Source organism: Umbelopsis ramanniana (genome assembly GCF_025399195.1).
Source record: "Umbelopsis ramanniana AG unplaced genomic scaffold K450scaffold_120, whole genome shotgun sequence".
NCBI classification, from domain to species: domain Eukaryota; kingdom Fungi; phylum Mucoromycota; class Umbelopsidomycetes; order Umbelopsidales; family Umbelopsidaceae; genus Umbelopsis; species Umbelopsis ramanniana.
Window position 1 is genome coordinate 1 of NW_026252206.1, and position 15,546 is coordinate 15,546.

General features: G+C 42.2%; 6 protein-coding genes across 6 annotated transcripts; 4 read left to right on the top strand and 2 right to left on the bottom strand.

Moving 5' to 3' along the window:
* Positions 1-933: 933 nt before the first annotated feature.
* On the bottom strand, positions 934-1,485 carry K450DRAFT_276011 (uncharacterized protein; the record flags this gene model as incomplete). Its single annotated transcript, XM_051593203.1, has 1 exon — positions 934-1,485. One exon carries the CDS (start codon positions 1,483-1,485, stop codon positions 934-936), a length of 552 nt encoding a protein of 183 aa, XP_051440012.1.
* A 1,875-nt stretch (positions 1,486-3,360) lies between these two features.
* Positions 3,361-3,984, top strand: K450DRAFT_263776 (uncharacterized protein). Its single transcript, XM_051592699.1, has one exon. The coding sequence runs from the start codon at positions 3,389-3,391 to the stop codon at positions 3,566-3,568; it is 180 nt and encodes a 59-aa protein (XP_051440013.1). The 5' UTR covers positions 3,361-3,388; the 3' UTR covers positions 3,569-3,984.
* A 3,010-nt stretch (positions 3,985-6,994) lies between these two features.
* K450DRAFT_263777 (uncharacterized protein) lies at positions 6,995-9,076 on the top strand. Its single transcript, XM_051592700.1, has one exon. It carries the CDS (start codon positions 7,032-7,034, stop codon positions 8,982-8,984), a length of 1,953 nt encoding a protein of 650 aa, XP_051440014.1. The 5' UTR covers positions 6,995-7,031; the 3' UTR covers positions 8,985-9,076.
* A 1-nt stretch (position 9,077) lies between these two features.
* On the top strand, positions 9,078-11,458 carry K450DRAFT_263779 (uncharacterized protein). The gene has a single exon (XM_051592701.1). The coding sequence runs from the start codon at positions 9,563-9,565 to the stop codon at positions 11,405-11,407; it is 1,845 nt and encodes a 614-aa protein (XP_051440015.1). The 5' UTR covers positions 9,078-9,562; the 3' UTR covers positions 11,408-11,458.
* A 580-nt stretch (positions 11,459-12,038) lies between these two features.
* Positions 12,039-13,640, bottom strand: K450DRAFT_181463 (uncharacterized protein; the record flags this gene model as incomplete). Its single annotated transcript, XM_051584368.1, has 1 exon — positions 12,039-13,640. One exon carries the CDS (start codon positions 13,638-13,640, stop codon positions 12,039-12,041), a length of 1,602 nt encoding a protein of 533 aa, XP_051440016.1.
* Positions 13,641-14,571: 931 nt separating this feature from the next.
* K450DRAFT_181460 (uncharacterized protein) lies at positions 14,572-15,465 on the top strand (the record flags this gene model as incomplete). Its single annotated transcript, XM_051584367.1, has 1 exon — positions 14,572-15,465. A coding segment is annotated over one exon (894 nt), but the record flags the coding sequence as incomplete, so codon positions are not given.
* Positions 15,466-15,546: the final 81 nt, after the last annotated feature.

Here is a 15,546-nt window from a genome sequence, read left to right on the forward strand (position 1 = left end):
ATGCTACAAACAGAATGCAAAAAAGTGTAGTGGTTCAGGCTCTAGAAGAAAAAGGATTATGTGGGGGATTATGTGGGGGATTATGTGGGTTTTTTCAGCTAACTCCTTCCATTTATGGGTGACGATTTTATTTTTTGGCAGAGAACCTTAAAAATCCCCACATAGTCCTACGTATACTAGTTCTAGAGTTTAACTTATCTTAAGTGTTTTGGTTTAATATTTATTTCTCTATTTTCCTCATTTTTTATCTTCAGATCTACTTGAATCACTCCTTTTCAGTTCCAATCTCTTCGTATACTTTTCTTTCTTCTTCTCCATACCTACACTTTCCTTGTCCTTCTCTCTTCCCCTCTTCCCATCTCTTACTCTGCCGTGCAACGAGGCTTCCTCGCTTCGCTCGCGCGCAGAATACTTTAGTATATGTTATTGCGACGCGTTACTCGCTGACGCTCGTAACCCTTTCGCAATAAAAGATTCCTTAAAGTTCTTCATTTTGTTCGCAAGATTAGATATGTTGATAGTTTGAGTAGTAAAGTCGGAGACAGAATATTTATTCTCTCATTGAGACTCAAAGCGTTTCAAAATGCTTTCAGAAGTACTCTAGGGCACATCTGAAGATTTATTAAGACTATGCCACCACTTGGAAACCATCTAATTCTAGATGGTGCGGTTAAGGCTAAAAACTCTAAACGATAAGATTCTTGAACATAAGTATTGATTGAAGGTGGTATTTTTGCATTTATTCCATTAAATTTTGCACAACCAATCGAAGATGAGCAGAAACCTTCGTTGCAGGTATTGCTGCAACAGTCTCCATCAGTGTTACATACATTGCCGTCAGGAAAACAGCAGCTGCCGGTATCGCAGATCTGGTTTGTGTCTGTACATGCTGAACATGTGTTTGATCCTAAATTTTCATTCGTGCAAGCAACGTTAAGGTTGGGGCAGGAAGCATACACCGTTGAAACATATTGAATTTTGCAATGCGCCACCCTCTGTGCAGTCGGTGCAAATGCCATTGTTTCCACAAGCGGTCTGGGTGTTAGGACATATGCTGGGTGTTGATGTGGTAGTTGATGTCATTGTAGTTTCTGAGACGGTTGATGCAGCTGAGCTAGCAATAGAAGAAGACTCAGGAGATGGAGAGGGGGAAAGTGAAGAAAATGCAATGGGAATAAAGCCATTAACATCAACGATAGAACCGGCTCCCAAGCAGGGAATGGCAAAGGTGCTAGATCCAATTAAGATGGAAACAGAACGGGTAGCACATTCATCGCTTCTGTGGCCACCTTTGCCACTCTTATCGCCCTCGTCGTCGACTTCACCATCATCATCACTCTTGACTTCGGACCAAAGTTGTTGAGGTTCGGCAGCCTTGACAATACTTTTCTCAACTAAAGCATTTCCTCCCTCTGAGATGGATGTGACTTCAGCAGCGCTAAGTGCGTACAAGCAGCAGATTAGAATGGGAATGGCTGAGCGCATTTTCAATATGCTGAATGAATGCTGAGAATCAGAGATTAAAATCGAGCTTTTATATATGAGATTTGAAAGCTGGGTTGCGCAAAAGATAACTTTATGATGCTCTTGTATTAATGATACTGTGAGCATCAGATGTAACTAGTTTGATATCAAGTATACCTAGGGGTTAAACATGCAGGTAGCTTTCCTATGTGTTCCAATTGGTCGATTATTATTATATTTCAATGTGTTATGCTTTTTTGGTAGGTAACAATGTTATTGTTTGATTTGTCGCGATCAGAATTTCCAAGTTTAACATCCATTCATCTTTAGTATAGATTTCTTAATTATATAACTTTTTGGCAGTCGCCAAGCCAATTACTACTTAATCATCATTCGCTCGTCATCGCAAAGGAAATGCTTATTCTGCTTTGACGTGAATGCTAGTTGAAAAGAACCTTGAAAAGAGTTTCAATATATTATATTCATTAATTTATGAGGCATATAATGACGATCAATATGGTTCTAACGTTATGGGATATCACAAGGGCTAATCACCTCACATACCCAAACGGTCCTACATAACTCAAGAAATCTGAGCGTGCCGTATTTAGTATATATTGGAAAGATAAAAGTTAATGCATACTTCTCTTTATTATAGGTACCTTTTAGTAATTGAAGAAGATAATGACACTAATGACTGGACAGAGAAGGCTGTATAGTGTTATGACCTACGTTTCCAACAATGTGACTTGTCTCCTATAATGCAGCTCAATCTGAACAATGGGTGTGCCATATTGTATTTTGACTCGCAGCAAATTCTTCCTTATCGCAGATAAAAAATATGGTGTTAAATTGTCATTGTTCAATTGTCCATGGATACCGACGATTTTACAACCATCTTATCCCTGAGAAGGAGGTTACTTGTTTTTAATGTGTGTAAGCAATATACCACAAAAAGAAAGCGCCACTAGCTTGATTATCGTTCAAAGAGAATGTAAGGCTCATTATTTGTGCTAGGGGTATATACTGTGGAAAATAATTAGAACCAAATGTAAGAACATAATTGCACAACGATTGTTTGTCATTTCACTGCGGTGATTAGACTGGTTTGTGCTCGCTTCTTCAGACGATTTATCCTCTCGAAAGAATTGTTTTGTTGTCGCTTTCGACAACCAGACTGTCTATATGTAGGATTAGGAGACGTTGAATAACAGCGTGATTCAAACATTTTACTGCCAAGAAACTCCGTATACCTGTATGGAAGGAGCCCGCCAAAATCCTTCTGCAATTCCCACTGTTATTCCAGTGTTCCTACCACCTTAACCACTACCTCTTTTTGCATTCTGTTTGTAGGATCAGAGGTTTTGATCATTTTGTTATTTCTGAGTGCAGTAACAGCACCACAGCACCAGTGATGGACGCATAATGTGATGCGTTTACTAGGTACCTCTGAGTCCTGCCAGATTTAACAAACCATAAATGGAATACAGCCCGCAAAAATTTACGCTGTTCCTCCCGCGCTATGCCTCTCGCCAACGCTCGCTCCATTACGCATTAAAAGTTTTCTCAAATGCTATCGGGCCTAGCAAAATCTTGACACTAGCGGGCTTTCAAATATTAATCAAAACTCCAGTTCATCGAGAATGACATGAATGTCGTTCTACATTCCACCCTTCTCCAACTCCATTCCGTTCATTTCCAACTTCAGCCCACTTCTATGCCATTTTACTTTTTTATTTCAGATTCTCACACTATCTCATAATCGTTATCGCCAGATATAAACTATTCAAACTCGACCACTCCTATGCGGCATCAACTCAACCAATCGAGTTGCCCTTCTCAGCGATAGCTCATTTGAACTCCAGGACCAGGTATGTCGACTTTCGGTTATGGATGATGACATCGACCTTAGTGGCGAGCATTAATGTTCATTTTCTCCGGTGAATGCCTAAGTTATATAGACTCAAACTCGCCCTGCGACATCTACGCGCTCTCTAGTATACTGCTGTCGCCATGGATAGCCGATTTGAGCATTTGGTGTAAAAGGGACAGCAAGATATATGCCATTTGTTTTTATGACAAAAAGTACGTACATTTCCATTAAAGGCAACTTTACAAAGGCAACTAGGCTATAGTGAACTGGTTGATGTCGACTGCAAAGAGATACTGCACTTTATGCTAACGTCGAAGACTCAATTGATCTGTGTGATGGAACTGCAGAACAACGAAAGAGAGCAATAAACGAATCCTTGCAGTCGATTTAAGTTGAATGACAAGTGAAATGTAATCATGTCTTAAGCAAACGCGCACCTCCATGGGAACGAGCAAATGCCTACATTAAGCGCTTCTGCTTATGCTAATGGCTTACACTGTTAGCTATAGTCATTTTTTTTTTATAAACGAGCATCTTTTGCAGAGCTATTGCAAAACCTTGAACGACTTGGATTATACCAGTGAATGATATAATAGTGGCGGCAATGGTGACAAGGAGTGCAAGGGCATTTTGAGTTAGGCTTAGAGAGAAATCAGTGATAATCGGTATCTCCAGCTATGATATTCTTCACATAGTTTGGCATCAGATTTTCCGGCCCCGCTTTCATACGAATATTCCCAGGTATGCAATGCGTTTTCCATAGCCAAAAACTCTTCACAGTCTGTAATACCCAGTCCACGCACAAGGGTAAATGAATCAGGAGTGCTACATAGGACGGAGTAGATTCTCATAAAATCCACCAAGGCATGTTGCTTAGGACTTGTAGATGCATCATCTGCGAAGATGTCTGCTGTAATTTTCTGAGCTACGTGCATTTGACGAAACGTGAATTTTCCTATTGTCAACTTGTTGTTTGTCCTAAGAAATGAAATATTTTCGGTCACGTCTACAGTGTAACCTTTATCCAATAGCTCCTTTAAAGTAACTAATTTTTTCGGTATTTTGATCTTCTTCAACAGAGGAGTTCCAAAGATACGTTGAACAACTGTTGCTCGCAGTGTGTCACAATAGGCTTCTTGCAAACCTCAGTCGAGCTAATGTTGAAAGAGTTTCTGCCACCAGAGATGCTGCAGCTTTGGTTGAAGACTTCCTTCAATCCACTCTTTAATTGCTCGTATAAAATTAGCATTTTCCCTTCGTTTGCCAGACCGGAGAGCATCCACAGTTATACCGAAGAGTGATGAGAAATCTGTATATTTGAAAATCTCTTTCTCCTGTCGACAAATACTACTCGTGCTATAGACAGCCTTTATGCAACTTTCGAAAGTACCACATTCTAGCACACTGATGCAGCGAAGCATCCCTTTTAAGTTTTTGTTCACAATAACCATTTTGAATGAAGTCATAGAAGTCTCCAAGAATCCCACTTCAATAAAGTGACTATCAGGTAAAGGAAAGATGGCCCTCAAGTTACTAGCAATTGTAAAATCTGTCAGAACGGCAACCTGACAACCTGGTTAGGCTAACCTGCAGATAGACTGAACGCCTGTAAACTGGCAACCGCCTTGGGCCGTACATTGTAGTGTTGAAATCTTGCATGCAGATAACGCTCCAGTGACAACCACATGGCACTGTCAGTATTTAGTGATGCATGCCGACCTAATACTTCCAAATATGACACCTGTATGTGTGTTAAGCACGCTCGGAAACAGTACGCCATCACTGTTTTAGTTTGTTTTTTCGAAGTGAACGGCGGATGCAGTAACCATGAGAAACACTAGGAAAAGCATCAGCATCATTGACAAGACGGTTTACAAATGAATGTAGTCAAATAATTATCTCAGCCTCGATGGTGATATACATTAAACAGCAAGCACTTCGCAAAGGCCATAAAAAATTACATTTGTACAGGCATAAAATTCGTATACTTAGAATTCTAAGCGCGTTAAAGCTCACTTATGGATTTTCAAGCAATTAAACTACAGGGGCTTGACCAGACTAATCTTGTGAAAAGCAGGAATATAAAATATCCTGCAAATATGTTAATGGGGATCCATTGACCCTGTCGTCCAGGGATTAACGACATGGTCACTGCTGTAGATACATAAATCGTCAATTGATAGAGTATGCACCACAGAATAAAGAGAGCTATGCCTCCTAAAGAGATTGTCTACATATGCTGTGTCATGTATGATGGCTATACCCAACGAAATACATTTTGAGAGCATAGGTGCTGAGGATTTTCCTATAATCATAGAGACCATAGGTATTTGCAATTCAAGCTAAGTTGAAAAGGGCCATCTGAAAGGCGCTGAGATGGTGTTTGACATGAAAACAGTTATTTGCAACGCATAGCTGGAGACCCCCCTCGGAAAATCTTACGATTCTATACATCAAGAAATGGAAAGCAGTTGCTTGACAGTCTCTATTTTTCCGCAGTCGTCCGCTAAATTTCCACCAAATAAGCAGGCGTCAATACTGGCAAAAGGCAACATACACGGCAATGCACAACTGGACGGCAATCTCGACATTCCTGTTGAAAATGAAAGTCGAAGTAGTTCACCCTCTCAACTAGAAATCCGTACTAATAGAGTCTGTGATTATCCTTGGAGCATATAGCTTAATCCAAGTTCAACGAGATGTATATCTGAGTGTTTCGAGCAATTGGCGCTCTATCAAGTCATAAATAGTTCGTCGTCGACCCATGTAAATTCAGGCATTATTCACAACCCTATTTCTATTCGTCCATTGCGCCATTGTATAAAAGCATACCATCGTGTCTTCATTTGCACTAGTTTATGGGTACGCCATAGCGTAGTCACGCGAGAGGCAAGGTCATGAGAAAAATATTATTTTGTTCCTGAAATAATTACTGCTGATATTTTGTACTGTAGATAGATTCTGTACAATTAAAATGCTACTATTAGCATTTCAGTATATTCAAATGTTTTGAATGGTGGTTCATTTCAAGTGCACATTCCAGCATGCCTTTTCTTGTCATGTTCACCATGGTTCCACAGGTGTGAATCCGAATAATAAATTAACCTGGAGACTCCGCAGATAACACCGCTTCAAACACAGGGTGAGTACATTGTGCCTTCTTTTCTTAATGGCGAAAGTGACGACCTCAAAAGGTAGAGCGACATACAGTATATATTTGCTTCCGAGAGCAGCGCTTCCTTTAGAGTTTTTCTCTTTACCGGTGCTCTTTTTTAAGATATATATAGCCATGAGTATCTCTCATTCAAGATGTATAAGTCGGCCAACAAAGAACGCAGGGGTTGTATGATAAAATTCGGACCAATCAGGCAACATCATCGACATGAAGGCTGACCGATTTTGTACTGTGTGTCTGCGCCTTTTCCCAAGCGGCTAACTTACAGAACGTAAAGAAAAATGCACCGCTCAATACAATCAGCAAGCTTATAATTGTTACCAATGCTTGGATCGACTAAAATCCCCCTTATGGGTTTGACGACTCGCACTTTAAAAATGGTAGTGGTAGCCAGCAACCATCAAAATTCGCACTACGATAGCGATTGATCCAAATCTGTGATTAAAGTTTGTTCGGGCGTTTCTCCACACATGAGCTCTCATGTTTTTTTCTCCCCACATCTATCGAGAATAATTATTGATGTCTAGCGACGGCGAAAACGAAGTTTCCCAAGGTCCAGCATGCGTTCAATGTCGCAAGAGGAAACATAAATGTTCCAGAGGAGAACCTTGTCAATCCTGTTTGGCCAGTGGTGCTATGTGCTATTACGCCGAGTTCAAAAAGAGGGGGGCAAAACCTGGATATATAGAGACCCTCACCAAGCGAATGGACCAGTTGGAATCTATTGTTCTCGGACAATCGTTGCTTCTCGCATCGCAAGGTTTGGTACCAAAAACAGACGGTCCCTTGTCGCAAAAGTTGGAACATTTGCGCAGTGGGCTCATGCTCAATGCGGACCAAAATGGCACGATCTCGCAGTACGAGACTTCTCAGAATGATCGCAAAAGAAAGCGCTCATTCAGCAATGAGTCCGAAACAGACAACATACTGCCTCCTGAAAACCTCTTGAAGGAGCTTTGCAAACTGTATTTTCAGCAAATACACCCATGGATTCCTATCTTACATCGGTCGACCTTTGAGGAGAAATGCAAGTCACCAAATCGAAGCAACACCGTTTTACAGGCGATTACAGCAGCTACTATTAAGTTTACTAATCTGGATCAAATGGAGCAAGATTACTATTATAAGCGATGTCGCCAGGCTGTACTGTTAGCATCCATGGACCGATTCTCGGTTGAAACGCTTCAGGCGAGTATTATCATCGCCTACGACACTATTGGAAGTGGAAGAGGACCACGTAGCTGGTCAATCGTGTCTTCAGCCACCCGAGTAGTCGAACAACTGGGCCTTGCTGGAGAGGACGACGATATGGATACCAACAAGCTTCTCAATAGAGTAGGGTTTTTGGTTCCAGCAAAAAATGTGACGGAAACAGAAGAGCGCAGGCGTATATTTTGGAGCATATTTCAAATGGACCGATTTTGCTCGGTGACCACTGGCTGGAACACGAGCTTGACAAGTTCAGATGTAAAACGTCGCCTTCCTACTGATGGCACATTATGGAAAGAAAAAATCTACAAGAAAACTAGATACTTCAACATATCGGATCCGGATGTGGACTCTACCGATGTAAACGACGCTCTTGGAGGATATGCTTATCTTATAGAAGCGACTGAATGTCTTAATAGGGTGGCTTCATTCTTGTTGCGTGAAAAGGTGAATTTTACAACTAGAGAAGGCCTACGAACTTGGTTTGACGGATTTCAAGCGCTCGACAGCATGTTAGTTCGATGGAAAACCTTTCTCCCGGAAAAGTGGCAAGTGGCTTCGGTACAAGCTGACGGCAATATGGATGAAAATTTAACTCTGGCGCATATTACCCATAATACGAGCGTGCTGTTACTACATCACCATGTAGCCTATCCTCCAGCTGATCTGAATGTTCGTCTGCCTAGTCTGAATTCAGCTCAGACTTGCTTTTCTGCCGCATTGGAGATTGCAACCATTTCGTCCAAATTTCTCATCCACGTTCGAATCACTGTTTCACCTCAATTTGCATTTTGTCTCTTTGTGGCCGCTAGGACAGTGTTAGCTCACTCAATTCATTGTAACGCTGAATTGGACGGAAGCTTTGGTGTACTGGTGAACTCTCTCAGGGAAATTTCCAGTAGATGGAATGCGAATGGACCCAAACAAGATAATCTCGCTAATAAACTCGCAAACAAACTGGAAAACGCTCGAAATATGAACTCACCCATCAATGCACGAAAGGTTGTGTTCGAGGAGGAGGAAGGGATTGGCAGCATGTTTTCGCTTGCCTCACCATCATTTGTTGATGGATTCCGAAGCATATCATATCAGCCGGTGACTCCATCAAGTGGACACGACATAACGGACAACAACATCGAGCCATCTTCCGGAATGAGCACAAACTCTGTCACCGAATTCGAGCTACCCAACACTTTGACCGATTTTGATCATATCTTTATGTGGGCGGACTATCCTCGCAACGTACGAGACCCATTACAATGATGCAACAAAAGATGTTAATTAATATAAGTGTACATAATAAACTTTTACTTTCTGAAGGATTTCATTTCTTTCTCCTCATTTCACTGCTTACATCCCATCGCTTAAACATGAAATGAAAGACTTCTTGTTGCAACGGACATTGAACATCCGGGTGGCGAACCATAATGAAATCTTTTATCCACAAAATACTTGACCCAAATATTTGGATGACCATCATCGGACGTTTCTACCGATTGATGTCTGTGTACCAATTAACAAGCTGAATGGTATTGCGTATGCACTATTGTATGTTCTATCATACATGACACCGTAAACCCATGGAAGCTGAAACAAACTAAGCTTTAGCTTCAAACCTTCTGAAATGGTATAGACCAGCCCCATAGTCTTGTGTTTGATGCAACAGAACCATATTTTACAGTTAAAGTTGCACAGGCGCTATGCTTTGAATTGTTCCAGCGGGCATCTCGTAATTTGCGGGCCGCCTCCGCCTCCGCCTTTTTCTGACTCACCATATAAAAAATCAAAATCCTGGGGAAAATTTATAGAACGTCTAGAATAACAATCCGCCTTCCTCGGATATGGCAACTTTTGATAACGCACATTTTTCTCCAATCGGCAGCCGTCGCTTGGAAACCAAGGAAGACCTCCAAGATGCCTTCAAAGCCACGTTTGAACCTCTTTTACCCGCCTTTTCTTCCGGAGCTGCAAGAGTAAGAGTGGAACAAGGTGGAGCTCATTTTGACGATGCTGCCGCTGACCTGGAAGGATTTGCAAGACCACTTTGGGGAATCGTACCTTTCGTTGCAGGCGGTGGTAAATTTGAACACTGGGATCTTTACCATAGAGGATTGACAAACGGCACAGATCCAGATCATCCAGAATACTGGGGTACTGTGGGAGACAGAGATCAACGTCAAGTTGAACTAGCTGCCATTGGTTTTGCCATGGCCTTGATCCCAGAACAGTTTTGGGAACCCCTTTCCGAGAAGGCCAAAGAAAACATGATCCAATATCTTAGACATGGCCGTGACAAGGACTATCCCATCTGCAACTGGCGGTTTTTCCGTGTTTTGGTGGATCTAGGACTGAAAAAGGTTGGCGCACAGTACGATGTTAAGATGACAGAGGAATACTTGGATGATGTGGATTCATATTATCTTGGAGAAGGCTATTACGGAGATGGTTTCGAAAAGTATAAGATGGACTATTACAATCCTTGGGCCTTTCACTTTTACGGCCTAATCTACGCCAAAGTTTGCCCGGAAGACTCAGAACGTCAAAAGAGATACAAAGAGCGCACAAGGGTCTTTGCCGAGCAGTTCCAACACTGGTTTGCTGATGATGGATCATGCATCCCATTTGGCAGAAGTCTCGTCTATAGATTTGCTTGTGGTTCATATTGGGCCGCCCTGGCTTTCGCTGATGAAGAAGCTCTTCCGTGGGGCGTCATCAAAGGTCTATATATGCGCCACATGAGATGGTGGACAAAGCAACCAATCTCTCGTCTAAACTCTGGAGTGTTGTCGCTTGGTTACGCATATCCTAACTCGTTCGTATGTGAAAACTACAACTCACCTCAATCACCTTACTGGGCAATGAAAGCTTTCCTTCCACTTGCACTACCCTCGACTCATCCTTTCTGGACAGCACAGGAGCTTCCTGCCAGCTCTGCTCCCGCTAACCTGCCTATACCCGGAATGGTAATCTCGCATTATCCCCAGAATACTGTCGCTTTAATGTCCGGTCCACAGCACTTTAGAGACACCGTCCGATTCCAAGCTGAGAAATACTGCAAATTCGCCTACAGCACGAGATATGGCTTTAGTATTGATGCCAATGCAAAGAACTTTAACAGTGCTTCTTTCGACAGCATGATTGGCTTTTCCGAGGATGGCATCCATTTTAGAATCCGTGAGTCAACCAAAGCAAGAATTCATGAAGACAGACTTTACTCTACGTGGTCCCCTTGGGAAGATGTATCAATTGAAACCTGGTTGATTCCTCAAGGAAAATGGCATATTCGAGTTCATCGTATTGAAAGTGGACGTCGCTTGGACTCTATGGAAGGCGGTTTTGCAATTTCCAAGACAGATGCTGCTGGCAACATTACCAAACTGGAGATGCCCGACAGGTCGTATGCCGCAAATGCTGAAGATTTTAGTGGAATGGTTAATCTGAGCGCCAACCGTAAGGCACGAATTCACGTCCCTGAATCGAATTCCAACCTAATGGCACAGAAAACTATTCTTCCTCAACTATTGGGTGAGATTGCTGCTGGCTCAACGACGCTTTTCGGTTGTGCAGTTTTGGCCATGCCAGACACTCAAATAGTCAACAGCGATTGGAAAGCTGTCCCTGAATTGCCTTCTGAAGAAGAGTTGGAAGCAATCAAAAAATTGTCTAAGCCTGTCTTTGGTGAATAGCTGGATACTTTTATTGAAGTGTCATTGCATGTATAATAAAACATTAACAAGTATAAAAAAGTTCGGCTTCTGAAAGAGAAATAATGGGCAACAACGTTATGGAGTTCTGTACCAGGCGCCAAAATCGAGAAATTGAAAATAGCAGTGTTCAAGTGTTCAAGAAATCTATTTTTCAGTCCTACAGTCTTGCGCAGTCAATAAATCGTCTCATACCGTCCATTTAGTTCTACTGAGCATTCACTCACAGTATCAAAGAGCCAAAATTGCAAATTTCAGATAGCAAGCCATGACACATTGAAAGAATTAAAACTTTGGGTACTACATGCTATAACTATACCATTACGGGTTGTGAACGGAGGGCGACGTTTCAATGGCAAACTAACATATACAAAGATACGAATAGAGCTTAGAATCGCAGCAATGGAGCATACATTGAATTTAACATATCGTTTGACTGTCAAAATGTGCAATAGCTTCAATGACAAGATTCACATGTCTTCTCTATTGAGTTTGCTATAACATCAACACAACATAAAAGCATTAAATCACAGAGTATACATTAATTTATTTAGATGAGAATATTCAGAAATAGCTTCAAGACTAAAATAAGCGGCAGTGGACCATAGTAGAATTAGGTGGATTTAATGTCTTCCTCCATACCGAACTTTTCATCTGAAACTTGCTTATGTTGACCAGCAGCAGGATCTTCTACATCTCCGTGGCGAAAAGCACCACCCCCAACAGCAGCCGCTTCTCCTTCAAAAATTACAGAAATTTCCTCAAGACTGAGTCCCTTGGTTTCAGGGAAAAAGAAATATACGACAATGAATTCGCATGTGATTACACAACAGAAAACAATGTAGTATTTCCAGCCGATGGCAGTCATGGCAATAGGATTTACATAGGAATTGAAAAGTCCGATGATTTGACCCATGAGTTGGAATATAGCCGAGGCCTTGGAACGAAGTTCATAAGGTGCCACTTCAGTCAAGAAAAGATTGGCCAAAGGAGCAACAACATGATAGGGTATTTCGAATAAGTAGATCATAGCGACAACGCCCATGCCATAGCCGGGATTGGAAAAGTTGCCTTCTTGTGACAAAGCGGATAGAATAGTCCAGGGTATGAAACAAACCAGCATTCCAACTACACCGATCATGAAGAAACGACGACGACCAAACATTTCGCAATATGAAGCGATGGCAACAGCTGCGAAAAGTTCAAGAACCAATAGGGTAGCATTGATGACGAGTTGATCTTTGGTTGTGGTAATATTGATGCCGTTGAGAATTAAATGCAAATAGTAACTGATAACGGCATTTCCAGATAGCTGTGTCATAACAGGAATGAACATGATGATGGCGAGTCGGTGACGGTTTCCTTTTGTCTTCAACCATTGGCTCCATCTTCCAGATTTCTTGATGGTATCTGATTGCAAAGCAGCCCGAATCTCAGCCAATTCGACACGTACTAGTAGGGAATCTTCATCACCTCCACCATGGTATTTGACGAGCACAGCGCGAGCCTCTTCAATTCTACCGTGTGCCACAAGCCATCTTGGGGACTCAGGGCAAAAGTAAAGGAGAACAATTTGGAAAAATGCAGGGAAGCACTGTAGAAGACTAGGTAATCTCCAAGCCCACGTAGAATTGATGTAATATGATCCGAAGGTAATCAAGGCACCAATCAAGGCACCGAAGGGAAAAGATGTTTCATAGAGAGAAGTAAGGACAGATCGCTGCGTAGGATAAGCAGTCTCGGCGAGTAACATTGGAGAGGTGGTGTTCATAAGTCCAAGACCCATTCCAATGATAAATCGACCTACCCAAAACATACCAAAGTTTTGAGCAACACTTTGAATAATGGCGCCAATGATAGTGAGTATTGAACCAGCAATAATCGGCCAGCGTCTACCGAACCTGTCGCATAAGTACGACGCAGGGAAGAGAACAAGAAGGACACCAAAGGTGGTTCCACTTGATAGTGTTCCAAGACTAGCGCCTTGTGGGTGATTAAAATAGTTTTCCCAAGCTCCAAGGGATTGAAGACCATTAAGCATACTACCGTCGTAGCCGTTGGTAGCTTGAACAAGGATCGCACCAGCTAAGAATAAATTTAATTGGCGAAGGTGTGGATAATGCCACCACATTTTGTCCAGCTTTGGGGCGGCATCCTTCAACATTATGTCGATTTCCTCTATGCCTTTGTTGTCGACATTAGGAACATTGTCCATGTTGGCATTCTTTTCGACAGCCATCTGTAGAGTGAGACTTAGCCGAGAAAGGATATGGGCAATGGACCTTTTATATAAATCTAAAAGGCGTAGTGGAATACGAAGTTGGATCACAATGTTCCCCGCAAAAACGGTAGGACATCTTTCCCATGGCACATGAAGTTTAATGAAATTGGCAGACTTTTCTCCACATTGATACGCAGGTTTCTAACCCCGATATCAACTGTTACTAGTCATCCCCAGTATCGGTACAATCTACGGCCAACGACCGCCGGATATTTCGCACCATAAAGGGCTATTTGTCGGCATATGACACAAATAGAGCACATATCTCCATGGTACTTCATTGTTTAGGTAATCTATTACGCTATAAACCTTTCTACGATTTGTGTTGTTGAAGCCCAACATCTGTTGAAAGCAGTGTAAGCGCAAGTTACAAAAAAGAGGTAAGGATCGTCACCTATAGTGAGCTTGTCGAAATGTACTGTTTCACACAGAATACCGCAAAGTCTTTGACAGTTTGATAACCATTGCCAGGGCAAAGTGCAACAAAATCCCGCCCTGGAAAGATTGACGCCACTATTGGCACGGAGTTATACCCGGTGAATAAAGTTAGGTCAACAACCAACTTTCCCCATGTCACGTTACCCCATAACAGGAGTAATGTAGGGTCCGTCACCGTTTTCCCGCGGAGTCATTTTAACAAACCTTAACATTTCACTACAATAATTATATATTTGAATAATGGCTTGGGTTCAAACCAACCACTCTTTATTGTCTACATATCCATCAATTCATAATGCAAGTATCACCAAGTGTTGGCTTCCCACCGCAAAATCTCAACAGCGGATTAGATCAAATCGACACGAAACGAGATGCAATAGCAGAAGAGACAAAAGCTGTTTTCAAAGCTGTTCTCGATCATTCTGCCATGGAAAAGATCTTGAAGGTCGCCAATCAAGAGCCTCCTGTTCCTGACACTTTCCCACACGTTACCAACTTTGGAGCGACCGAATACATCTACGAACCTTCAGAATGGTGGACCTCTGGTTTCTTTCCAGGAAGTATTTGGGCACTTTGCGAGCGTGCATCCAAGAGAGAACTGCCTGTTTCATTTGAAGAACTGGTCAAGATCGCAAGAAAATGGCAAAGTGGTATGGAGAAGGAACAGTACAATACTGAGACTCACGACATTGGATTCATGATTATGCCCTCCTTCCAACGAGACTTGGATCTCACTGGCAGTAAGCCATGTGGCGATGTCATTATCCGAGCAGCTGAATCCTTGTTGACCAGATGGAACGAGACCATTGGATGCTTGAGGTCTTGGAACACCACAAGCACCAAGATCTATGAATTCGCCAACAAAGACACTGATTTCCTTGTTATCATCGACAACTTGATGAACCTGGATCTCCTCTATTCCGCAACATTGCTTTCAGGAGATCCCAAATATGCAGCTATTGCTACCAAGCACGCTGAGACCACTCTCAAATACCACATTCGTCCTGACAACTCAACCTACCATTTGATTGTATATGATCCTGTGACGGGTAAGCGAAAGGTTGGTTTGACTCACCAAGGATATGACCATGGAAGCACTTGGAGTCGCGGACAAGCCTGGGCCATCTACGGTTTCGCAACAGTTTACAAGTATACAAAGGACCCCAAGTTTTTGGATGCTGCAAAGCGATTGGCCGAATACTTTATGTCAAGAGTCGAAAACGGAGTCGTATATTGGGATTTCGATGCGCCTCGACCATGTGTATGGGATACCTCAGCTGCCACGATTGCCTGCTCGGGAATGCTTCTATTGTGCCAACTGCAAGGAAACCTTGAGTACCTTCCTCAAGTCACTTTGTTAATGAAGACTTGCATTGATGGGGCATTGACCAATGAAGATGGT